This window comes from Labrus bergylta, chromosome 2 (genome assembly GCF_963930695.1).
Source record: "Labrus bergylta chromosome 2, fLabBer1.1, whole genome shotgun sequence".
NCBI lineage: Eukaryota > Metazoa > Chordata > Actinopteri > Labriformes > Labridae > Labrus > Labrus bergylta.
Window position 1 is genome coordinate 35,261,424 of NC_089196.1, and position 27,080 is coordinate 35,288,503.

A 27,080-nucleotide genomic window follows, 5' to 3' on the forward strand; every position below is an offset into this window, starting at 1 on the left:
CATCTGTTATCATTGAGGAGGCGGGGTTTATGACCTATACTGCAGCCAGTCAGTAGGGGGAGCTCTAAAAATAAAAGCTTCACTAGACCGGGGACCTTGTCCCGTCCATTATTTTTACAGTCTGTGGTCCCCACAGTTCGCCGAGTCAGGTGACGAGGCTTTTATAGGTTTGGTGACGTGGGGCTGTACTCCTACGTCATACTGTACTCCACACAGCCATTAGTGCATACACTATGCACATTTCTAACACAATATTTCAAATTTCAATACTTTGTACACAAATGTCGAGATTGGGACTTGGATTGATCCATAACACTACTTAATACTCAAATACAGAGGTTTAGAGTTGGAAAAAGTGGTTTTAGGGTTTAGTTACTCTTTAACCAGAGCTGTCTCAGTGCTGCGGTTTGGTCCAAAACCTGACTGGAAGACATCCAAACAGTTGTTCAATATGAAGAAGTTATTTAACTTCGGAAACACAGCTTTGTCTATCATTTGACCTAACAGAGGAAGATTTGATATAGGCCTGTAATTATTCATTATTTTCTAGATTGTTCTTTTCTAGTAGTGGCTTGATGACTGCTGTTTTCAGGGCCTGTGGGAAGACACCTGAGAGACAAGTTTACCATTTGTAACAGATCTGGAGACATGACTCCTCCTCCTGCTGCCAATATCAAGACAGCAGGAGGAGGACTTTAATTGTTTAATTGTCACTTGTTTTTTATTGGTGAGATCAGAACAATACAGACATTACAGAAGGGGGTCCATTGTTTTTCTGTAATGTAGAACATTTAACCCCCATTACCACCCCCACCCCCCATTATCACACCCACCAACCATGAAACAGACCAGCTGGACAGAGTGAACAGAGTCAGCTGATCTTCAGTCAGCAGTGTTTCTCAGACCGACAGACCACACAGAGACACTGAAGAACCAGGAGACCAGAACATAAACCCAGGATAGAGAGGTTCAGTGAATGTGGTGTTGAAGGTGTGGAGGTGGATCAGTGTGTCAGAGGAGACTCTGTAGAAGGACAGAGAGCCAGCAGGACAGTCCACATACACTGCTACTCTATTAGAGACAGAGGAGGAGGAAGAGGAGGAAGAGGAGAAGGAGGAGGAGGAGGAGATCTTTGTTCTTATGTCATTGTGACTGACAGAGTAATCTCCATTAGAGCAGATCAGACTCCAGGACTGATCATTTAATCCAAACCAACATCCATTCATGTCTCCTCTCCTTCTGATTCCTCTGTAACTCACTGATACAGAAACCTTTCCTCTCCACTCGACCTCCCAGTAACAGCGACCAGTCAGACCAGTCCTACACAGCAGCTGAGGATAGTAGTGTTCAAATCTATCTGGATGATCAGGATATGACTGAAGCTCCTTCACATGTATCACCTTCCTGTTGTTGTCAGACAGTTTCAGGTATCTGTTCACTGTGTTTGTGTCCAGTTCCAGCTCACAGGCGTCTGATGGAGAGAACGAGACACAACACAGCTGCAGGTTATCATCTGTTCATTCATCAACAACTTTACTGACACTTACTGATAGGGGTGTAAAGGTACACGTACTCGTACCGGACTGTTTCGGTACAGGACTGATCCGAGTACGCACGGAACAAAAGTGATTTAATCTGTGTTCCCACACGGACCGCAAAGCGGAAGCACACCTCAGGGTGAAGGAAGGCTGCGGCTGCTGGTATGGGACACAGCTTTTAGTTAATAACTTGTAAAAAAGTTCAAACATAAACCGTGCGAACTGTGCAGCTTACTCGTTCCTCAAGGCCTGTTGGTCTGGACAGTTGCATATAACCGGGATGGAGTTCTTTTTACGGACTTACTCTTAAGTTTCGTTTTAATTTTCAGCGATGATCCCGCTCAAACTAAGAGCAAAAGGGGAGGGGGAGACGCATCTGTGTGGGAGCATAACCTGCAGCATGATAGAATGAACACCTCCCTCCCCATTCCCACAATAATGGACAAAGAGACGTTGACAAGACGAGAGTAGTGTGCCACTGATGTTCAGCGGACATCGGGTACGTCACAGGCAACACGTCCAACTTATTAAAGCACTTGAAAAGGCACCACGCAAACGTAAACATCACTGCAACTAGGAAAAAACAGACAGCCTTTTGCTAGTAATTCTAAACGGGCCAAAGCCATAAAAAATGCCATTGAAGTTATCGACAGAGGGAAATATTAATAGTTCTGAAACTACACTGTCCCAGATGTGATTAGGTTTATTATGTGCTCAAAGAGCATTCAAAAAAGTGTTGCCATCATAAACTAAAAGGTGGAAGTGTAATTAAAAACAAATATTTGTACATATGTCCCGTATGACTTCATTTCATTCTAAAATACTTTATTTTATTCATGTCTTTTATTTATTGGAGACTCTTTTGGTTGAAGGAAGCAGCATAAGTTTATTTTATGTTTTTTTTTTTCCACAATGTTTAATTTAAAATGTTATTAAAAAGTAACCTGAGCAGCTGTACAAGTCTGAACTGTTGATGCTGCACTTAGTCCAATGTGTAAAAGGGAAATTATGAATGTTCCTATAAAGAAAAAAAAGCGTTGCATCAGGTCCCTTTACTGTAGTGAAAATGTACCGAACCGAAGCTTCAAAACTGAGAACTGTACCGAACTGAAATGTTTGTGTACCGTTACACCCCTACTTACTGAGAGTCTATCAAACTTACAGTTCATATTCAGCACTGAATGATGTTTGACAGCACTGAAATGTAATAATCCACTTCTAATTAAGTTCAAATGGAGTTACCATGGCAGCCAGGATGAATGGAGATCCAAATCAACAAACACATGCAGTGAATAAAGTCTGACTAATCAAAGTGCAGCACAAAGAATCTATGAACCATCTGCTGTCTCCAACTGTTCTGTCCTCAGAGGTCACATTCAGCACAAACAGGAGCCTCATTTCCACTTTCACTGTCACACACAATGTGATGGCAGCAGGAGTGTGCCACGTCCCTTTGTCCTGTCTAACTAGTTTGAAACTGTGTTTCTGAAGTCATGGAGACCATTTCTTTACCATCAATCTAGGCTCTACAACATACATGTTTTTGTTTTAATTGAAATTTAACTGGACTGGATGAACAGATCGAAATCTGAAGAAACAGATGACAACTCAGTCCTTGTGAGTTTTTTTTCCGCTTGTCTAATGCGTAGGCCACGCCGTCTCGACCTCACCTGGCCACCTGGCGGCCTGCTGCTGACTTGTGTATTGTTGTTGGATGTTCCTGCTGGCCTGTACTATGGTGATCGTGGACTTTGCTGTGTGCCTTACTGTCTGCACAGCCAGAAGATGAGGAGGAGAGCTAGCTTATGTCTCTAAAGATATTCTGTTACTATTTCATCACTGAATTCACGTCTGGACGTTTTTGAGGAGAGAACTTCATGTTGGAGACCCTGCATATTTACATGTTTATGAAAATGAACGTCAAATCAAAAATGATTTCTGTTGTTTTTAAAGTTGATGAGCTCCACGAGCTCGACTACGAGCAGCCGGCCAGCAGCCAACATCAAAATGTGAAATGTCACAAAAACTGCATGTTGTAAAATATACATTTCTGTTGGATGTGATGAATGGTGATTTTCTATTCACTGGATTATCACTTTTATTTCAGTTTACATTTTTTATTTCATATTTGAGTTTCCATCACCCTCACTTTTATCATCACTTTGTGTTACTTCCAGCCCTCATCCTGTTGTAGTTTGAAAGGTTTAATCATAACAGAAACACAATCTGGACAGCAGCAGGCACAAACCAATAGTTATCTAACCTCTGAATTTAGCCAAGTCATAAGATCATGTTCTGATACACAAGACACACACACACACACTCTCTTTCCTGTTAAGAGACCAGTTGTCTGTCCAGGAAACTTCTAGGAAATGGTCTTCATATAACACACATGTCGTAATTGCTCAGTGTGTTAATTGCCCATAAAAGGATGATTGGGATGTTATAAAAGTTCCGGTTGAGCGAGGACGCTGGCGTGTATGTTGCTGCTTCGCGATCCGTGACAAAAATGGTGTTTCTTTTGTGCTATCTATGCTTCTCCCTCCTACTTATCCTCTACTAACAGTCTGCAAACAGATCGACTTTGCTGCTGCTTTCAGTTTGTGTAAACTGACAGCTACTCACCATCTATGACGATCAGCTGTTAGCGCTAGCCGCCAATCAGCTGTTAGCTTCTCGCACAGCTATCAGGATATCCTCACCAGTCTGTGATCACTGGACCCTCACCTGCCTTATTGGTGGACTGTTCTTCTTCGTCGGCCACGTCGGCTCCCTACCTGGCTTGGACCCGTCGCCCTGCGCCACCTGTTGGCTACCGCTGGCTGCCGCTTTCCACTACTCTGGCTCGGCTGCTGGCGGTGAAGAGGCCTGCCTGACAACCAGACTGCCGGCTGCTGTTCTCCTGCTCCGATTGTGTCCAGACGGGTCCCCCGTCTGCCACAAAATTGGTCCTTTGCTTATCCTGGTTTGGCTCTTATCCTGGTTTGGCTCTCATGCCTGCGGTTTTCCTGTCCCCGGCTGGCGCCCGGTAGCTTGCGGCTTTCAGCCTGCGGCTAGCAGCTGCTCTCCCTGCTGCGGACATGTTACTACTAACATACTCTGCTCTGCAACTCCGGAATCTCACCTGCCACTTCTCTCTGGACAACCTTGCTTCCATTAAATCTTTTGGACTCCTGCGCCGTCCTCACTACGTGCATAGGGCTGCCCGATGCAAGTTTGTTTACACTGACCATGCTATCCCCACTGTAGTGTCTGACCGGCGCCATCATCACAACAAATCACACGTGCACACCAGAAACCTGATACCTGTTGTTGTGTGTGTTGACAGAACCACTCCTCTTTCTCCCTCTGCTTCAGAATACACCACCGCCTCATTTATGCTGCAGAATGCTCGCTCCCTTAACAACAAAGCAAACCTATTTCACTAAATATCAAACTTTACTGACAGATCCACGTCATCAGAATCATTCAAACCGATGGTTTTATTTAGGCTTTCATGAAAGGCGCTATATAAATCTAAGTTATTGTTACTAACTGCTCGGAGAGAAATAAACAAATCCTGTATTCACAAGCCATAGTCTCCGTCTGATTGTTCAAGAGCATTTACTCTTCTACAATCCAACATGTGCTTCTGTGTTCTGATGAAGAGAAATTAAAACACACTCACACATCCTCGGATCAGGATCCAGTCTGTGCAGTCCACTATGGTCAAAACTGGAGGAAGTAACCAGATCAGAATCTATTTCATACATCTTCATTTAAATCCAGCATCAGACAAGAAGCAGAGTTCATCATTCAGAAACAGTGAGACAGCTTCTGTGTGTCTGTCTGTACCTCAGTGTCTCCAGTCTGCAGTGTGGATCCTCCAGTCCAGCAGACAGCAGCTTCTCTCCTCGTTCTCCTGGATGATTGTAGCTCAGGTCCAGATGTCTCAGGTGGGAGGAGCTTAGAGCTGAGGCCAGAGACGCACAACCTTCTCCTGTGATCAGACAACCTGACAGACTACACACACACGCACGCACGCACGCACGCACACGCACACACACTATGCTTAACATCCATTGGTCCATTCTTCACTGTTTTACCAGTAACATCCCGTCATAACCATGCAGCTGAACAGAATAGACTTCATAATCTGATACTAATCAATATTTACTCTGGTGACAAATAGTGAAGGTAAGACAGAGCGTGAGATAAACACACAGACTGTTTTGACATCAGCAGTGATGTAGAAACAGTTCTGAACTGTTTCATCTGAAAAGAAGATTCTTTAGTTCTTTATGTTCCAAACTTTATCCATGGTTTGTTTGTTGGTGGGGAAAGAACTTCATATTTAACTTTCTTTATTCCAGTCCAGCTTCCTCAGACTAAAAGACTGAGAGCTATAGAACGAGCTCTGCGCTTTACAGCATTAATGTGGTAACATACAGTCAAACTTTAAACCACCACCAAGGACAATTTAATAAATGATTCATCAAGAAAACGTGATTTTAGGAATAATCTGGATCAGCAGCACACTAACCTGAGAGTGTCCAGTCTACAGAGTGGACTCTTTAGTCCAGTAGACAGTAGCTTCACTCCTGAATCATGCAGGTTGTTGTTGCTCAGGTCCAGCTCTCTCAGACTAGAGGACTGGGAGCTGAGGACTGAGGACAGAGCTTCACAGCTTCTCTCTGAGAGGTTACAGACACTCAGCCTGAAGAGGATATGTTTGGTAAGTTAATCAAAATATCAAATAAACTAAGTACATTTAAGCTTATTAGGTAAACTTTTACATGAATAAGTCCTTACCTGAATGTTTCCAGTGAACAGTGTAGAGTCTTTAAACCACTACACAGCAGCTTCACTCCTGAATCATGCAGGTTGTTGTTGCTCAGGTCCAGCTCTCTCAGATTAGAGGACTGGGAGCTGAGGACTGAGGACAGAGCTTCACAGCTTCTCTCTGAGAGGTTACAACCACTCAGCCTGAAGAGGATTTGTTTGGTAAGTTAATCAAAATATCAAATAAACTAAGTACATTTAAGCTTATTGGGTAAACTTTCACATGAATAAGTCCTTACCTGAGCGTTTCCAGTGAACAGTGTAGAGTCTTTAAACCACTACACAGCAGCTTCACTTCAGAATCATGCAGGTTGTTGTTGCTCAGGTCCAGCTCTCTCAGACTAGAGGACTGGGACCTGAGGACTGAGGACAGAGCTTCACAGCTTCTCTCTGAGAGGTTACAACCACTCAGCCTGAAGAGGATATGTTTGGTAAATTAATCAAAATATCAAATAAACTAAGTACATTTAAGCTTATTGGGTAAACTTCCACATGAATAAGTCCTTACCTGAGCATTTCCAGTGAACAGTGTAGAGTCTTTAAACCACTACACAGCAGCTTCACTTCAGAATCATGCAGGTTGTTGTTGCTCAGGTCCAGCTCTCTCAGACTAGAGGACTGGGAGCTGAGGACTGAGGACAGAGCTTCACAGCTTCTCTCTGAGAGGTTACAGCCACTCAGGCTGAAGAGGATTCAGAAGAACACAAATGAAAGCAATTACAAACTATAGTTGTTATTTCTGAATGAAGAGAACTACATTTGAACTGGATAGTTATGTGAGCACGTACAGAGCTTTGTTTGAAGCTTTGATCACAGGCAGCAGCCTCAGAAGAGCCTCCTGTGAAGCAGAGTATTTCTTCAGATCAAAAAGGCCCAGATCTTTTTCTGATGACAGTAAGATGAAGACCAGAGCTGACCACTGAGCAGGAGACAGTTTATCTGTGGAGAGACGTCCTGATCTCAGGGACTGTTGGATCTCCTCCACTAGAGAACGATCATTCAGTTCATTCAGACAGTGGAACAGATTGATGCTTTTCTCTGCAGACAGATCCTCACTGATCTTCTCCTTGATGTACTTGACTGTTTTGTGATTGGTCTTTGAGCCACTTCCTGTGTGTGTCAGCAGACCTCGTATGAGATTCTGATTGGTCTCTAGAGAAAGACCGAGGAGGAAGCGGAGGAACAAGTCCAGGTGTCCATTAGGACTCTGTAAGGCCTGGTCCACAGCACTCTGATATAAAAGTGTTGGGTCAGGTTTTTCTCTGAATAATTTAGACCTCTGGGATGTTTTTTTTTTTTCTGACATCAGATTGACTCCAGAGTTGATGAAGGTCAGATGAACATGAAGAGCAGCCAGAAACTCCTGAACACTCAGATGGATGAAGCAGAACACCTTGTCCTGGTACAGTCCTCTCTCCTCTTTAAAGATCTGTGTGAACACTCCTGAGTACACTGAGGCTGCTCTGATATCGATGCCACACTCTGTCAGGTCAGAGTCATAGAAGATCAGGTTTCTTTTCTGCAGCTGCTCAAAAGCCAGTTTTCCCAGAGACTTAATCATCTTCCTGCTCTTTTCATTCCAGTGAGGATCCGTCTCAGCTCCTCCATCATACTTGATGTTCTTCAGTTTGGACTGAAACACCAGGAAGTGGATGTACATCTCAGTCAGGGTCTTGGGCAGCTCACCTCTCGTTCTGGTCTTCAGCACATCCTCCAGAACTGTAGCAGTGATCCAGCAGAAGACTGGGATGTGGCACATGATGTGGAGGCTTCGGGATGTCTTGATGTGGGAGATGATTCTGTCGGCTTGCTCCTCATTTCTGAACCTCTTCCTGAAGTACTCCTTCTTCTGTGGGTCAGTGAACCCTCTGACCTCTGTCACCATGTCAACACACTCAGGAGGGATCTGATTGGCTGCTGCAGGTCTTGTAGTTATCCAGAGGTGAGCAGAGGGAAGCAGTTTCCCCCTGATGAGGTTAGTCAGCAGCACATCCACTGAGGTGGACTCTGTAACATCAGTCAGGGTCTCGTTGTTTTTAAAGTCCAGAGGAAGTCGACACTCATCCAGACCGTCAAAGATGAACACAACCTGGAACTCTTCAAACCTGCAGATTCCTGCTTCTTTGGTTTCAGGAAAGAAGTGATGAACAAGTTCCACCAAACTGAACTTTTTCTCTTTCAGCACATTCAGCTCTCTGAAAGTGAATGGTAATGTGAAGTGTATGTTCTGGTTGTCTTTGTCTTCAGCCCAGTCCAGAGTGAACTTCTGTGTTAAGACTGTTTTCCCGATGCCAGCCACTCCCTTTGTCATCACTCTTCTGATTGGTTCATCTCTTCCAGGTGAGGCTTTAAAGATGTCTTCTTGTCTGATGGTTGTTTCTGGTCTGTGTGGTTTCCTGGATGCTGTTTCAATCTGTCTGACCTCATGTTCATCATTGACCTCTCCAGTCCCTCCCTCTGTGATGTAGAGCTCTGTGTAGATCTGGTTCAGAAGGGTTGGGTTTCCTGCTTTAGCAATCCCCTCAAACACACACTGGAACTTCTTCTTCAGGTTAGATTTGAGGTTTTTTTGGCACATTGCACCAAACGTTCCTGAATAAAGAAAGAACTGAAATCAATGAACAGATCCTGATATAGATCACATGACTATCTGAGTTTGGAACTTTAAACCTCTTTGTCCTTTTTCTAAAATACTAAATATGTTAAAATGTTCTTACTGCTCTGCAGACAGTCAGCCAGCTCCTCCTGCTTCATCCTCCTCAGGAAGTGCAGAGTGATCTTCAAAAATGCCTCTTTACAGCTTCTCCCCTGCTCTTCATCCTCACTCTGACTCTCTAAGCATTCTGGGTAATCTGGACTCAGAACCCTGTGGACTCTCTTCAGCTCGTTCTTCACAAAGGTGATGATGTTCTCCTCCAGCAGCTGGAACAGAAGGAGACACTGGATATTTAATATAAACTGGTAGAACTCAACATGTGATTCATCTGTCAGTCTGAAGGTCAGCTGGTCTAAACAGAACAATAACTTAGAATTAAATTATTGTAATGGTAGTATATTAATTAACAGTGTGTTGAACACACCATAAAGATGGAGTCCAGGTCTGTTGGATTCTGCTGGTCTGGTTGATCTCTGTGAACGTTGGAGCTCTCCTGTTGAACTCTGTGACAGGACATATTACACAAGAAAACAACGGGATATATATAATGAAACTGAGCCAAGATATGAGTCTTTAAACAACAGAGACATAACATTAATTTGATTTTTAATTCTCACCTTCCATCAGCAGGACATCCATCTTTAAAGTCAATAAGACGACCATTAGAGTTGTCACTCTTCATGGACACACAGCTGGGTCCAGGAGAGTCTGGTCTCTGTTCCTGCATCCTGATACAAACAAACAGCTGGTTAATGAAAGCATTTAGAACAAAGATCATTTTTAATCAGATTTTTCCAGTTTAAACTAGCAGATGGATAATCAGTAATCAGGAGGCAGAGCTGAAGTTCTCTACATTTCTCTCTTTTTCTATTAGAACAGTATCTCACTCAGAATACAGCCAACACTGTGTTTGTCCTCAAATTCTTTAGACTGATGAAATTAAAGTTAACAGAAGACGACTTAAACATAAACACAGCTCAGAAAGATGCTACAGCATCTGGCCGCCTGGTGTGCTGACAACAACCTGCTCCTCAACACCAGCAAGACGAAGGAGATCATCGTGGACTTCAGGAGAGAAAGAGGAAGCACGCACAACCCCATTCACATTAACGGGATGGCTGTTGAATGTGTCTCCAGCTTCAAGTTCCTGGGGACCCACATCACAGAGGACCTCTCCTGGTCCACTAACACCTCCAGTCTGGTTAAGAAGGCTCATCAACGCCTCTTTTTCCTGAGGACACTGAAGAGACACCACCTGTCTTCAGCTGTACTGATGAACTTCTACCGCTGTGTGATCGAGAGCATCCTGACCAGCAGTGTCTCAGTCTGGTACGGAAACTGCTCTGTCGCAGACCGTAAGGCGCTACAGCGGGTGGTAAAAACCGCCCAGCGCATCACAAAGTGTCCACTTCCTGCCATTGAGGATGTCCAAAGAACACGCTGTCTGCGGCGAGCTCATGGCATCCTTAAAGACTCCTCCCACCCTGCCCACAGACTGTTTACCCTCCTGCCCTCCGGCAGGCGCTTCAGAAGCCTCCGGACCAGAACCAGCAGACTGAGGAACAGCTTTTTCCCCAGAGCTGTTTCTCTACTGAACTCTATCCCCCGAACTCTGAACTCTGTCTCTCTCTCTCTCTCCCTCTCTCTCTCCGCACCCTGCTGACCCCCCTTTCCCCTCCATATCACCTCACACCCCGAACTCTGTATTCTGTCTGTCTCTCTCTCTGTATTCGAACTCTGTATTCTGTCTCTCTCTCTCTCTCTCTCCCTCTCTCTCTCCGCACCCTGCTGACCCCCCTTTCCCCTCCATATCACCTCACACCCATCATCCCCCCACCTCTCCTCCTGGTCACACACACACACATCTCTCATCCATCTGTATTATTGTATTATAGTATGTTCATATTCTTTAAATTATTTGTAAACTTGCATAACATGCTCACTGCATCTCAATCTGTATATTATTAGTATAGCATGCTCACTGCATCTTATTCTGTATATTATTAGTATAGCATGCTCACTGCATCTTAATCTGTATATTATTAGTATAGATGCTCACTGCATCTTAATCTGTATATTATTAGTATAGATGCTCACTGCATCTTAATCTGTATATTATAATCCTAAGAACACACTTATTTTGTAGCATTACTTATTTATAGCATTTATTTATATTTATTGCATCCCATTAATCCAGCCATCCAGATATACCTCACAATTCACTTTTTTTGGCTACATCTGTAAATTTTGCAATTACTGTACATAGCACAGAATTACTGTACATAGCACAGACTCTTGCACTCAATTACTGTACATAGCACAGACTCTTGCACTTTCTGCTTATTTGCACTTCTGGTGAGATGCCAAACCTCATTTCGTTACTCTATACTTGTATATGTGTAATGACAATAAAGTTGAATCTCATCTCATCTCATCTCATCTCAACAACAGACTTTCAAGGCAGTGCTTCACACCCAGGTATGGGACAGCACTGCACATTCAAACAGCTGCCAGCAGGTGGCAGTCCTGCTTCTCAATGCACTTTCTGTAAAGACAAGCATGTAGTAACAGATTGTGTAAAATTTAAAGTCCTTCCACAAAAGAAAAAGGTTGATTTCCTAAAAACAAATGGTCACTGCTTTGGATGTTTAATAAAAGGACATATAAGCAAAAACTGCAAACGAAGGCTGACATGTCAAAAGTGTAACAGGAATCACCCAACAATTGTATACACACATAGAAGGCATAGGAACAACATATCAAGAACTCAAACCTAATGCTAGCCCTACCAAAACAAAAGAAACATCCGTCAGCAGTGCTCTTGTTTCAGCAGATGAAGTAACTGGGGCCGGTAGGGACTGCGCATTAGCCATTGTGCCAGTCAGAGTAAAAGTTGATAAAGGGAATAAATTCATCTCAACTTATGCATTCCTCGATCCTGGCAGCTCTGCATCATTTTGCACAGAGCATCTGATGAAGCAGCTGAACCCTAAAGCAAGGCGAACTACGGTTGTCTTAAAAACCATGGGGCAGGAAAGGCCTGTAAAGAGTTATGAACTCACTGGATTGGAGATAGGTAACTTGGAGGGCAGCACCTACCTTAACCTACCCAAAGTGTTCACACAAAGTAAGATACCTGTCTCAAAGGAGAATATACCTACCTCTAAGGATCTCGAAAGATGGCCATATCTAAACAGAATACAACTGAATGAAATTGATGCTGATATTGATCTTCTAATAGCAGTTGATGTGCCTAAAGCAATGGAACTATGGGACATAATAAATAGCCAAGGAAATGGACCATATGCAGTCAAGGCAGTGTTTGGATGGGTGGTAAATGGGCCACTTTATTGTTGTTCTGCTGTGGAATCTGGACCCGTGGTAGCTATGGCCGATCGAATATCAGTTGGTCAACTAAAGGATCTCCTGATAAGACAATATAATCAGGACTTCCCTGAAAAGGCCTGTGAAGAGAAAAATGAAATGTCAGATGAGGACAGAAGATTCATGAAGATCGCATCAACCTCAGTTGTACAAAAAGTTGGACACTTTGACCTACCTTTGCCTTTTCGCAACAAAGAGACTGTAATGCCTGACAACTATGAAATGGCAGAACAGCGCATCTTAAATCTTCTTAAGAGATTCAAAAGGGATGAAGGTTATGCAATGGAGTACAAAAGTTTCATGGATGATGTGTTCAAGAAAGGATTTGCAGAGAAAGTGCCAACGGAACAGCTAGATCGGAGAGACGGACAGGTATGGTACATACCATTCACAGTGTTTACCATCGTCAGAAAGGAAAAGTAAGAGTTGTGTTTGACTGTGCTTCATCCTACAAAGGCACATCTTTGAACAAAGAACTCTTCCAAGGTCCTGACCTGGCAAACACTCTCATTGGAGTTCTACTCAGGTTTTGCCAGGAACAAATAGCTTTAATGGCAGATATTGAGGCAATGTTCTATCAGGTAATGGTTAATGACAACCATAGGGACTTTCTCAGGTTTCTGTGGTGGCCTAGTGGAGACACCAACAAACCCTTGGAAGCCTATAGAATGAAGGTTCAACTCTTTGGCGCTGTTTCTTCGCCTAGCATTGCCAATTTTGCTCTAAAACAAACAGCAGAACACAACAACTACAAATACGAAAAGGAGGTAACTGAATCAATCCAACACAATTTCTATGTTGACGACTGCCTCAAATCAGTAGCTACAGTAGATCAAGCCATCAGGCTTATCAGAGACCTCAAAGAAGCTTGCTCTCAGGGATGCTTCTCATTGACCAAATGGGTCTGTAATAGCCGCCAAGTTCTGATGAGTATTCCTGAACATCAGAGAGCAAAGAATCTCAAGGAACTAAACCTGGACAGAGAGAAACTGCCAGTTGAAAGGGCTCTTGGGATCCAATGGAATACTGAAAGTGATTCCTTTACCTTCAAAATCGCCATCAAGAACAAAGCCCTCACAAGAAGGGATATTCTTTCCATGGTTAGCTCAATCTATGATCCGTTGGGATTCCTTGCCCCTTTCATTCTTAAGGCCAGGCAAATACTCCAAGAACTCTGCAAATTAAAATGTGGATGGGATGAAATCATCCCAGGAAAACTGACTAAGCAATGGCAGTTCTGGGTTACAGGTTTGGATCAGCTCAGCAGATTTCAAGTGGACAGGTGTATAAAACCTGTGAATTTTGGCCCAATCAGAACTACAGAACTCCATCACTTCTGTGATGCGAGCGAAATGGGTTATGGCACTGTGAATTACCTCAGGTTTACAAATGTTGCTGAACAAGTCCATGTCGTATTCATTATGGGGAAATCCAGGGTCACTCCTCTGAAACAGATTACGATCCCCAGGTTGGAGCTGACAGCGGCGACGCTTGCTGTAAAGGTGGACAGGATGTTGAAAAGAGAACTACAAGTAGAAATCAAAGACTCTATATTCTGGACAGACAGTACCTCTGTGCTAGGATATATTTATAATCATACAAAGAGATTCCACACTTTTGTTGCCAACAGACTTTCAGTGATCCATGACCTATCTCAAGAAAAGCAATGGAGACATGTGGGCTCTAAAGACAACCCAGCAGACGTGGCATCACATGGGCTGCATGTTGAACCCTTCCTAGAGTCAAGATGGCAAGTATCTGGAACTGCAAGAAACAGCTTGGCCAGAGACCCCTAAGAAATTGAGACAAATTTCTCCCGATGATCCAGAGATAAAAAAAAAAAACGAGGCATCTGTTAATAGTCTAAGCATGGTGGAGAAAAATCCAACCAGCAAGTTGATTGAGTATTACTCATCATGGAACAGACTACAAAAAGGTGTTGCTTGGATCTTAAAGTTTAGAGAACTTCTTCTTTTATTAAATCAAAGAAAAAACTGCAAAAACTGACCTAAACTCTAGCTGGACATCTGCAAAAACCCTGAAAGACAAAATGAACCTTTTAAAGATAATCTGTGAAGTACAACATCTGTCTGTAGGAGACATGAAAAATGCTGAAAGGTCAATCATTCTCTTTGAGCAAAGATGCTTTTTCTCACAGGAACTCACACTGTTGGAAAACGGAAGTAAAGTGAAAATGAGCAGCGCAATCTGTAACCTGGACCCAATGGTGGATGAAGGCATGCTGGGAGTTGGAGGGAGAATAGGCAAGTTAGCAATGCCTATAGACTTAAAGAATCCAATTATACTACCCAAAAACTCTCACATATCCAAACTACTAATGTGAAATATCCATCTGCAGACTGGGCACTCAGGGAGAAGCCACATGCTCTCCAGACTACAGCAAAGATTCTGGTTGCCTCATGCAAACTCATCTGCAAGACGAATCATTAAGAACTGTGTCCTCTGCCGCCGCATGCAAGCGAAGGTTGGCGAGCAGAAAATGGCTGATCTTCCGGAGGACAGAGTGTCTCCAGATCTACCACCCTTTACACATGTGGGTATTGATTATTTTGGACCAATAGAGGTGAAGCGGGGCTGGTCAAATGTTAAACGCTGGGGTGTTATCTTTACTTGCCTTGTGAGTCGAGCTGTACACTTAGAAGTGGCAAACTCATTGGACACTGATTCCTGCATTTATGCTCTGCGCAGATTCATGTGTCGCAGAGGAACAGTGACAAGCACCCGCACAGACAATGGGACAAATTTTGTGGGGGCACAGAAGGAGCTTAAAGACACTCTCAGAAAATTTGATCATCACAAAGTGGAAAATACATTACTGAAGGATGGCGTAAAATGGATATTCAACCCACCATTTGGAGCCCATCACGGTGGAGTGTGGGAAAGGCTAATCAGACCTGTGAAAAAGATTCTTTACTCTGTCTTAAAGGAGCAAATATTAGATGATGAAACTTTACAAACAGCACTATGTGAGGTCGAAGCAATAATGAACGATAGGCCGATAACAACAGTGTCAAGTGATCCTAACGATCTCGAACCCCTTACACCAAACCACCTCCTTCAACTCAAAATGAAACCAATCATGCTGCCTGGACTCTTTCAGAAGGAAGACCTGTACTCCCAGAGAAGATGGAGACAGGTACAGTACCTGGCAGATCTCTTCTGGCGGAGATGGATTAGAGAATATCTTCCAATCTTACAACAGCGAAACAAGTGGCACCACCCCAAAAGGAACCTTTGCCTGAACGACCTTGTCATCATAGTGGACAACACAGCACCGAGGAGCTCTTGGCTCCTGGGCCGTGTTGTAAAGACATTCCAGGGGTCCAAAGGGCTCGTCCGGAGCGTCTTGGTGAAAACCAAGAGCAGCATCTTACAGAGACCTATTGATAAACTCTGCCTGCTCTTGGAGGCAGTTAATTAATTAAAAGGGGGCTGGTAACCTCTGGCCCCCCGAGAAATGTATACAAACATAAACACACACACCCCCCCCCTGACTATTATGGACTATTGAATGTTTGAATGTATGTTGATAATGTATGTAAAGTATTTCTAATTCCTGTCTTTTTGGCCCCATTGAATGTATGATAGGTAATTGTTTTGCTTTAGTGTAAACAATTAGGGGCCGGTATGTTGTGGCCAAATGGCCATATGAATTATTTACAGTGAAAAAATCGTGAAGAGCCAAACATTAATGACTTTAGAATTATTTGTTTATATTATTGTTTATTCTGGCTTATTTTGGTTTTACATTTTGCTAATTGATTTGGGGGGGTATCTGTGCATTATTTCTCCCTCTATGGGGCGGAGCCTTGGCGTATTGGCAGTGTAATTTAAGTTGATTAAGGACACCTGGGGGGAGAGTGAGAGTGGGGAAGCGGAACAGTTTTTTGACTGCAAAGGGCCGCTTAGGATATACATTATATAGCAATCTGTTTGTTTATTTTATTTTGTGAAGTTTAGTTTTGCTGAAAAGTTTTCTCTTAATAAATGTAGTTTATAAGTTGACTTTGGATCCGCGGCCTGCCTTTTGTTTTTATTTGATAGTGTGTTAAACCCGCTCAGCAGCGGCTTACCTACTTGATTTTGTTTGAAGCCATCACACCAGCGCCAGCCCTAACTATAAAATGTATAGTTACTTTTAATTCTATTCTTAAAAATACAGAGTGTGTCTCCCTCCCTCACCCCGGCTGGAAGATGATTCCAGAGGAGAGGAGTCTGAAAACTGAAGGCTCTACCTCCCATAGTACATTTAGAGACTGTAGGTACCACGAGCAAGCCTGAAAACTGAAGGCTCTACCTTCCATAGTACATTTAGAGACCGAGCAGCATTTACAACGAGCAGCAATTACTATTAGGATACAGAACAGATCAAGATCAAGAACTTGTCCATAACAACTTCAGGAACCTCAACCTGGAACTCACTTCTGGGACAAAGTCTTCAGACTGACATCACTTCAGATGGGAATAAGTGATGCTTGCACCATCACAGTAGTTTTTATATTGTGAGTAAGTCCAGTATATGGATCCTACAAGGTTTGTAAAAACACTCAAGAGCTTTGAAGATCTTTGTCTGCAGTCTTCATGATACATCTGCTCACCAGTGTCCTGCCAAGATCACTGGACCAAATTTTCAGTATACCACCATGACATCATCCCTGATGTACTAAACATGCCTCAGCTGGACTCAGACACCATTCACTAAAACAAGGATCAAGTGTTAAACTATGTAGTCCAGGAGAAAGTGTAGTCAGATATCAATACAATGGTCAGCTGGATCAGCAGGCTGTATGGACCAGGTAGGTTAGTGAACGTGACCTGAAGCTTTCAATGCCCAACATCTCACCAGCAGAACCTCATCAGGTTCAGGATCTGGGCTGTGGACAAAGTCAGGACATCCAACATCCACCTCGTGGACCATAATCCTCTAATCACAGTTTTTAAACCGTGGCTCCCATCCTTGATGGTGCATGCTTTAAAATGGACGTGCAGAAGCAGACTCTCAGTGAATGAAATCTGATATTGTGGACAGTATGTCTGTTTGTTTTGGTCATCATTGGTAGTGAGGAAGGAGAGGACTTTCATTCTACCTGAGGGAAAAACAAATATATTAATTCAATAAAAATGCTTTAATTGGGGTGCTGGTGGCCAAGTGGTAAGTGTGCGTGTCCCATGTAGGGAGACTGTAGCCCTCCAAGTGGGTGGCTCGGGTTTAAATCCGACCTGTGGCTCTTTTCCTGCATGCCATTCCCCATTCTCTCTCTCCTTGTTTTCCGACTCTATCTACTGTCCCGTCTCTAAACGGAACAAAAAGCCCAAAAATAAATCTTTCCTCAGATTTGTCTCTTTTTAAGGTTTGGCCTATTATTTTGACTTTGTCTCAGAATATTTAGCTTCTTTCTAGTAGGGCTGTTTTTGCTTTGAAGTCATAAAGTCCATCACACTGTCGATTCTTTTCCACATTTTACAGCCTTCAGGAAGGTAAGGGTTCAAATACAAACACTTCAAAAGAAAAAACACAAGATAGAACCAAAGCACACAATGATCATGAAGTGGTAAGAAAACTAAATGAAGCTGATGAGGAAAGTGAAGACAGGTGAGTAGAGTAGAAGGGAAAGTCTTGGCTATTGAAACCTAGAAGAGAAGGAGGTGAATTCTGAGGACCTCTGGTGGAGAAGTAGGAGAAACAGGAGAAAAGTACGAGTCCAGGGAGAGGTGAACATGGACTGAAGACTGAGAGTGATGTAAATGGCTGAGGATGAAAGAGTGAGCCTACAGAAAAGCACAACAGAGCTCTTTGTCAATTTCAAATCTTACCTTCCATCAGCCGGACGTCCATCTTTAAAGTCAATAAAGCGATCTATAGACCAGTCACTCTTCATGGACACACAACTGGGTCCAGGAGAGTCTGGTCTCTGTTCCTGCATCCTGATACAAAAAAATCCAACATTATTAGTTACTGTGAACAGCAGATGAGACAGTGATGATGATGATGATGATGATGATGATGATGATGATGATGGTGATGGTGATGATGATGAACTCTGAGCAAAGATATGAGTCTTTAAACAACAGAGACATAACATTAATTTGATTTTTAATTCTTACCTTCCATCAGCAGGACGTCCATCTTTAAAGTTCACAGGGCGACCCTTAGACCGGTCACTCTTCATGGACACACAGCTGGGTCCAGGAGAGTCTGGTCTCTGTTCCTGCATCCTGATACAAAAAACAACATTATTAGTTACTGTGAGCAGCAGATGAGACAGTGATGATGATGATGATGATGATGATGATGATGATGATGATGATGTGAGTGCTGAGCTGTGACATGGAGAAGAGTCATGGACAGTTAGAGATCCTCACCTCAGAGCTTCATGTTCCTCACACAGAGAGGTTTTAGAGGGAGGGATTCCCTCCTCTGTGTCCTCACACTGATCTATAGCAGAGCGCCCCCTGCTGGGAGAGCTGCACTCTGTCACTACAACAACACTGATGGAGTACATCTGCTGAAGTCACATCCAGTCAAAGATCTTCAGATGTGGAGAAAACAAAGAGATGAAGCTGCTGATTCACCTTCATCATCATCATCACCTCACTGTCAGTCTACATACATCACATCAACCTGGTTCACCTTCAAAAAGGGAAAGCAGCACCAGCAAAACCATGGTTATCTTATGGTCCAGCGTAATTTCTGGGCGCTCTTCTCTGCTGCTGCAAGACAAATTTTTCTAGCAGTTTTTGGGTACACATAAAAGTTTAAACATTTTCAACTTTTTTGATCAAGAAGCAAAGTCGCAGTGATCGTCAAGGTCACTTAAAGTAGCCAATCAAATAAAGGAGGTTTGATATCCGCTTTTTGTGACATTTTCCCCTCCTCCTCTTGGAGCAAACATATTTCATTTGGTCGCTCGTATGCACACACAGCCCTGCTCCACAGGCGCTCCCAGCTGTTCTTTCCTCAGCTGTGTTCAGGAGTTTTTTTGAGGCGAGTTGCGTCTCTGTGTGATCGGGTCCTAAGGGGGCCCCATCTGGCAGCACTCACTCTCATCGCTCTGCTAAGAGTCACATGATTTATTCCAGTGAAATGAATTATCCGTCCGAGAGTGAAAACAGAGGAGCAGTGGTGGAGCAGACAGTGAAGATGAAATGTAACCGTAAATGACCGAATGCTGTGAGTCTAGTCTTAACTATCGGGGAGAGATGTTCTTTATGTTGGAAATAATACTTCTGTGAACTTTGAAGATAAATGTTTATACAGAGCATTTTTTTGTAGGTGTCAGATTATTGATCACATATTGGTGATGAATGGTTGGAGGACCCCCCTGTGAAGGGGCCCAACAGACTGAATAATCCCCATTGGTTAGATCAATCTGACACAGCTATCTGACTGGAAGGAGACATTCAAGAAGAGCTGATCATAGAGAATAACTACAGCAGACAGAGTTTGTCTTTATAAATCTATCTACTAGAATCACACACTGTGATTTCACTGCAGTAATTCTACTTATAGAGCTGCATAATAAGGTCTCTGGTCTTTGCTGATCTCTGCTGTGGGTGCAGCAGAGATCAGCTGTCCCCTTCTGCAGAGCTCCACGTAGAAAATTCATTCAAATGCAGGACTTGGACCTTTCGAGGCTTCTAGCACTTTCAATATTCCAGTAAAAATGTCTTTCCGATATCACCGAGGCTGAAATTCCCGATCTGCCACTGAACGTCGCAGCGGTGTAAACTCTAGTAACCTCCGCTCTCTGCCATGGACGCCACTAGCGCACGTCAGTAATGCGGCCCCGATTAAACTGGCTCTGATAAATGCCAGATCAGTGCTAAATAAGACTTTTATTCTTAACGACTTTTTCACATCCCAGGGCCTAGATTTCCTTCTGGTGACTGAAACTTGACCGAACTCCAATGATGTAAGTCCACTTATTGAGCTTTCTCCAAATGAATGTTCCTTCTTTAACACGCCACGACCCTCCGGACGGGGCGGGGGTCTGGCAGCAGTGTTTAAAAACAAAGTGGGTACAGCAAACCCTCTTCTTATCATCATATTATATCGTCCTCCAAAATCAGATAAACATTTTATCACTGAGTTTGCAGACCTCTTATCGCAAATTGTGCCATCATTTGAAAGAATTTTAATACTGGGTGATTTTAATATCCATGTATGTTGTCCATCAAAACCACTTGTCGGTTAATTTTTAAACCTGATTGAATCATTTAATTCAAGCATGTCTCCGGTCCCACTCATAAACATGGCCACACTTTGGACTTGGTCTTGTCTTGTGGTCTTCCTGTTAACAATTTGGAAATAATGGACCCTTGTCTTTCAGATCACAGTGCCATTATTTTTAATGTGTCTCTCTCTGACCTGTCATCAAATGGTCTCCTCCCCATGCGTTACTCTCGTTACATTAACTCTTCCACTGCCAGTTTATTCTCAGCTGCTTTCTTAGCTGCTCAAGGTACTCTGTCCGTTGAAAATATTCCTACTGAACTCTGCACTGAGGATCACATTCAATTATTTAATGCAACCTGCTCCTCAATTCTCAACCATATTGCTCCTCTCAAGATAAAAAAACCAAAGCCTAAATCACAGTCTTGGATTATTGAATCCACTAGAGCCCTAAGGAGGAGCTGCAGACAAGCTGAACGCAAGTGGAAGCAGGATAAGCTCCAAATCTCACATGAAATCCTTAAAGAGCGGCTGATCAGCTAACAAATTGCAGTCAAGGCAGCGAGAGCAAAACATTTCTCAGATATCATCTCAAAAGATCACCATAATCCTAAAGTCCTATTCAATATTATAAACTCTCTCACCTGCCCCCTTCCTGGATCCTCTCTAGACACTCCCCTTAGTAGAGCAGAAGACTTCCTAAAGTTCTTCACTGAAAAAGTTGCTGGCATTAGAAAAAATATCTCAGCCCCTACCAGGCACATCTCAGCCTCCCCGCCCTTCAACTGCTCTGCCCAGTTAAACTGTTTTGAGCCTATCACCTTAACCTCACTCAAAGAGACGGTTTTTAAAATGAAATCTGCCACCTGCCCCAGTGACATAGTACCTACCAAGCTCTCCTCAAAGATTCCTTTGATATTACCGGCCCTTTTATCCTCTCCATTATAAACAGCTGTATTTCAACTGGTGCTGTTCCTCCCTCATTTAAACATGCTATAGTGCAGCCCTTGTTAAAAAAAAACCCAACCTGGACCCCATACCACTTTCCAACTACAGACCCATCTCAAAACTACCCTTCCTTTCGAAGGTGCTAGAAAAGGTTATTCTGGAGAAATTGCTACCCTACCTTCATCATAATAGTATTTTAGACAAATTTCAATCAGGTTTCAGAGCAGCCCATAGCACAGAATCTGCACTTCTCAAAATCCACAATGACCTTCTGCTTACAATGGACTCTGGAAACTGTGCTTTCCTGATCTTACTGGACCTTACTGCAGCATTTGACACTGTCGACCACACAATTGTAATGAATCGCCTGTAGCATTGGGTTGGTGTTGGGGGCACAGCCCTGACTTGGTTTACATCATACCTGAACAACAGAACCTTCTCTGTAAATTTAACTAACGCCACATCCTCCCAATCTGGTCTGAGCTGTAGGATACCACAGGGATCCATCCTAGGCCCTCTAATATTTTCACTATACATGCTCCCATTGGGTCAAATTATCCAGAAGCACAACCTCTCATACCACTTCTACGCAGATGACACTCAGCTTTATCTACCGGTCAAACCAAACAATCTCGCAGAACTCACCTCTCTTATACAATGCCTTGAAGGCATAAAACACTGGATGGCCCATAACTTCCTACAATTAAATGAGTCAAAAACCGAAGCTGTTGTTTTTGCCCCCCCCCCCCGATATCATCAAACAGGTCGCCAACAGCTTAAGTCACTTATACAGCCACATTACACCCCACGACAGGAACCTTGGCTTTATCTTCGACTCAGGCTTTACATTTGATCGGCAGGTAAATCCAGTTGTCAAATCCAGTTTCTTTCAGCTCTGTACAATTTCCAAGCTAAAACCTATCCTCTCAGTGACTTACAGACAGTAACCCATGCGCTCATTTCATCCCGGCTTGACTACTGCAATTGCTGGTCCAAAATACTTCAGCAAGGCTGCTGACTGGAACCAAGAAGAGGGAGCATATCAGTCCTGTCCTAGCCTCCCTTCATTGGCTCCCAATACGATTCAGAATCGCTTTTAAGATTGTGTTGTTTGTTTTTAAAGCCCTGAATGGCTTGGCCCCCTTTTATATTACCAACTTCTTCAGGCCGTACACCTCATCTAGGCGCCTGAGATCATCAGACATGGGCCTCCTGGCTGTTCCCCGCTCACGGCTCAAGCTAAAGGGAGATCCGGCCTTTTCAGTAAAAGCCTCTAAACTGTGGAACGGCCTCCCTCATTCCATCAGGTCTGCACCCTCTGTTGACTCTTTTAAGTCCTGTCTCAAGACATACTTTTATATTTTAGCATTTGAGTCCCCTGGTCCTGAATAGACCGTTTCTTTCAGGTTCCTTTGTTGCTTTCTTTATATATGTATGTATGTATACATATATATATATATATATATTTCTCTCTTGTGGACATTGTGATCTCAAGTTGTTTTTTCTTTTTTCATGTATTGTACAGCACTTTGGTCAGCTGTAGCTGTTTTTAAATGTGCTCTATAATAAATATGACTTGACTTGACTTGACTTGACTTGACTTGCAGAGGAGTGTTTGTGTTGCTTGGCAACCGTCCAGTTTCAGAGAAGTTGTGGAACCAGTTGAGCTGATGGAGTGATTATTTTTAGTCCTAACTGATGAGGACAGACTCCACGCCCTCCCTCTGCTGTGTAAAACTGTACTGTTAGCATGTTAGCATAGCCTGCATGCTAACTGAGAGTCTGCACTTTTACTACAGTCAGAGCAGCTAATGAACATGGTGGCTAACTAATAGCTTACAGCTCTTTTGACACTTCAATCAAACAGAGAGTCTTAAAAAACAGTGAAAAGTGTCTCTTACCTTCAACACAGAGAACAGATCTGCGTCAGAACGAGTCGGAGTCAGAGTCCTACTGAGACCAGGAAATACCACAGCTGGTTCATCAACATACCAACAGGTGATCAAAGGACACACCCTCCATTTCTCCCTGAAGGAAGTTTGAGTTCATTATTTTAAGATTCATGAGAAGAAATAAAAGTGTTTGTACGATCAGAAGCAGCAGAGATCGTCTTCATGTTGAAACCTCAGCTGTCAATCAAGAGAAGAACTTTCAGACTGTCATAAAAAAAGACAAAAACTTGAGTTATTATTGACCATCATCCTTTTTAAATGATCTTCAGTGATCGATAAACTTCTGTGTTTAACATGTTTTATTTAATTGTCTAAAAACTGTCGACAGTTTCACAGTGAATGATCATTTACATCGATAGTCAATCAATGGGACGCTCTTTGAAATGAATGAAAATCAAAATGGACCTGGTTCATCTGAATCTACAGAGTAACTATCAAAGCAGATTTCAAGTGTCAGTCACAGCCAATCGAAATCTGTTCGTGTTCACACCTGACGCAGGTATGACTGCACTAAAAAAGGGACTACTACAGGTGATGTACAGTACCTGTGTGTCACTGCTGAAGCTTCCCCTGCTGACAAACCACAATAACTAACTTCCTGTTTCCAACACCTGCATACTAGAGATATAAAGATTAATGGTGAGGCAGTTCAAAATTGATTCAAAGGTGTCAAGGTTCACTTTGATACTCTGAAAAACTGAATCGCATTACTTTTTTTTAAACAGTAGAGGGCGCCATCTATTCATACTTCTCTTGTTTGAATTCCTACATCACTCGCGTGAGCCTCAGCACCTGAAGAGCAGAGGAGGTTTGTTGTAACCTGGTTGTAACAAGCAGTCTTTATCATGGCAGCTGCGGTGCAAGATGTTGAAATTCCGACCACACCACCGTCTTATAAATCGGAGGTGTGGAAACATTTTGGCTTCCTCAAGAGACAAAACGAAGGAGGTGAGAAGATAACAGAAAAGACAAAAACTGTGTGCAAATATTACAAGAAGACAGGGAACTACACAAATAGCCCAACAAACATGATGCAGCATTTAATCCACTCCACAATGAGAAGCTCCAATCACCTCCCCTTGTTAAAAACACATTAACAGGCAAACCCACACTGACAAGCCGGTTTGCAGCCCCTCTTGCCCAAACGATTGCAAGAGCAAGAGAGATTACGAGGTGCATTGGTGTTTTCATGGCAAAAGATTCCGTATTTGTGAATGATGAGTTTGCTGTATCATCATCATGAAGCTCTACAAATCATGTGATAAATCAAGTGGTCTAGCTCTGCATCTCAAAGAGTTATTCGGTCAAAACCCACAGTGGATGAAAGCCTGGTTTGTGTTCAGGCACATATCCTATGGTAACTATAAGGTCAAAAATATATTCTGGAAAAATTGAGCAGCCCCTCCCCGATATATACACATACTTTATATTCTTTCTTTTCTTGGCGTACACTTTTTGCATAAATTTAGTTTTTGTTAATTCTTCTGGAAAAATGTTTTTTTTATATTGTTAGACTATTGAAGAATGTAACCTAAATTGCTAGAAAGAATTTAGATAGTTTGTTTAAATCAGAATTTTCAGTTATCTTTTAAAGTGTGCTCTAACGTTTCATCCAATTATTTTTGATTTTTGATTGTTGTTGAATTGTTCAGAATTGTTTTAATTTAAACTGTAATGTGATATTGATGTATCACTTATATTTTGTTATAGTAGGCTATTGGTTTAATCCAGTTTCTTTCAACTGTTGTTGTTGAACTGTTTTCATTAAAATTGTAACGTGATAATGAAGTACTGTGATATTTTGTTATAGTATTTCACAAAATGTTGGGATGTTTCAGTTCACACACACACACACACACACACACACACACACATATGTGTATGAACACTTTATGAACACAGCTTGAATTATGGTAAAAACTATTGACGATTGTTTTTATTGCATACTGAACTCGACATTTAATGATTAATCAATAAATTATTAACTCGCTCTATGATGTAATAAAATTATAACATTATTAGGAGAAAAATATTTTGCCTGCCCCATAATGTAATACCTGACCAAAAATTGCAAAAAGTTACTACGTTTTGGGCTCAGCATCTTGTTACATTATTGACCAGTTCTTACATTTCGGGTAGTTGTTACATTTTGGGCTCTAACAGGCCCAACACATTGAAGAATCCCCATTGGTTAGATCAATCTGACACAGCTATCTGATTGGAAGGAGACATTCAATAAGAGCTGATCATAGAGAATAACTACAGCAGACAGAGTTTGTCTTTTTAAATCTATCTACTAGAATCACACACTCTGATTTCACTGCTATAATTCTACTTATAGAGCTGCATAATAAAGTCTCTGGTCTGTGCTGATCTCTGCTGTGGGTGTAGAGGAGTGTGAAGTGTCTGAAGTATCGAGGACAGAGATAATATACTGCCCCTTTAAGTCACACTAAGGAGGATTTTGATAACTTTTTAACCACTCTGAACAATCACAATGCGTCCATTTCCTTGAAGTCTACCACCAGCTACACCTCGGTAGACTTTCTTGACACTACCACATACAAAGGTAAAATTTCCAGAAAACAAACAAATTGGACATTAAAGTATGTTTCAAGGAGACAGATAGTCATGCTCTACTCCACAAAACTAGCCACCATCCTAAACACACCTATGCTGGGCTGGTAAAGTCTCAACTGCTGAGATTTCACAGAATATGTGGCGACAAAGAGGACTTTAAACAGGCCACTAAAACACTGTTCTCAGCACTGGCCACCAGAGGGTATTCCCGCTGCTTTCTTAGAAGGTCCTTCAAGACATTTCAGGAAACAAAACCCCAATTGCTTTCCTCTATTTTGCCCTTTGTTACTCTCCAGCAGTGATTCAATTAGTCAGAGTTATTCAAAATAATTTTCAAGACATCATCGCAGAAACCGAGATTTTACGAGACCACAGAATCATTGCAGCGTTCAGAAAAAACAGGAACCTGAAAGATTACCTGGTCAAAGCAAGAGTCCAACCCATGTTGACCCCTAAATCCAGAGGTCACATGGAATTTTCTAAGCACCAAACTTGGTTGCGCAGCAGATACAATAAAAATGTTTTTAAAATGGAATATATGGGAAGCCCACACTCCAAAAACTGTGTATACCTGATCAGTTGTAAACGATGCGGATTACAATACGTGGGTGAGACTGTGAACACTGTTTTAACCATATTCACCCAACACAGGTACAACATCACAAGGAGGAAGGAAGTTCACCTCCCATTGGTGAAACATTTTGTGCTCCATGGATGGCAATCCTTACAAGCCACGGTACTGGAAGCTAACTCTTTAGAGGGAGGGACTCCCTCCTCTGTGTCCTCACACTGATCCATGGCAGAGCGCCCCCTGCTGGGAGAGCTGCACTCTGTCACTACAACAACACTGATGGAGTTCAGCTGCTGAAGTCACATCCAGTCAAAGATCTTCAGATGTGGAGAAAACAAAGAAGCTGCTGATTCACCTTCAACATCTTCATCATCATCATCATCATCATCATCACCTCACTGTCAGTCGACACACATCACATCTTACATAATCGCAG

The 27,080-nt window shown here is 42.6% G+C and overlaps 2 protein-coding genes across 2 annotated transcripts in view; one reads left to right on the top strand and one right to left on the bottom strand.

Annotated features, from left to right (window-relative positions):
* The window catches only part of LOC136181106 (NLR family CARD domain-containing protein 3-like), a 494,962-nt gene that overhangs the window by 260,290 nt on the left and 207,592 nt on the right, over positions 1 to 27,080 (top strand). The gene's annotated exons all lie outside the window — the stretch shown is intronic.
* Positions 304 to 18,724, bottom strand: LOC136181092 (NACHT, LRR and PYD domains-containing protein 3-like). The gene is made up of 13 exons (XM_065961383.1): positions 18,526 to 18,724; positions 18,235 to 18,345; positions 9,633 to 9,743; positions 9,440 to 9,518; positions 9,077 to 9,281; positions 7,148 to 8,951; positions 6,868 to 7,041; positions 6,599 to 6,772; positions 6,330 to 6,503; positions 6,061 to 6,234; positions 5,373 to 5,540; positions 5,206 to 5,252; positions 304 to 1,471 (listed from the first exon to the last, which is right to left on the bottom strand). Exons 1-13 carry the CDS (start codon positions 18,633 to 18,635, stop codon positions 900 to 902), a joined length of 3,903 nt encoding a protein of 1,300 aa, XP_065817455.1. The 5' UTR covers positions 18,636 to 18,724; the 3' UTR covers positions 304 to 899.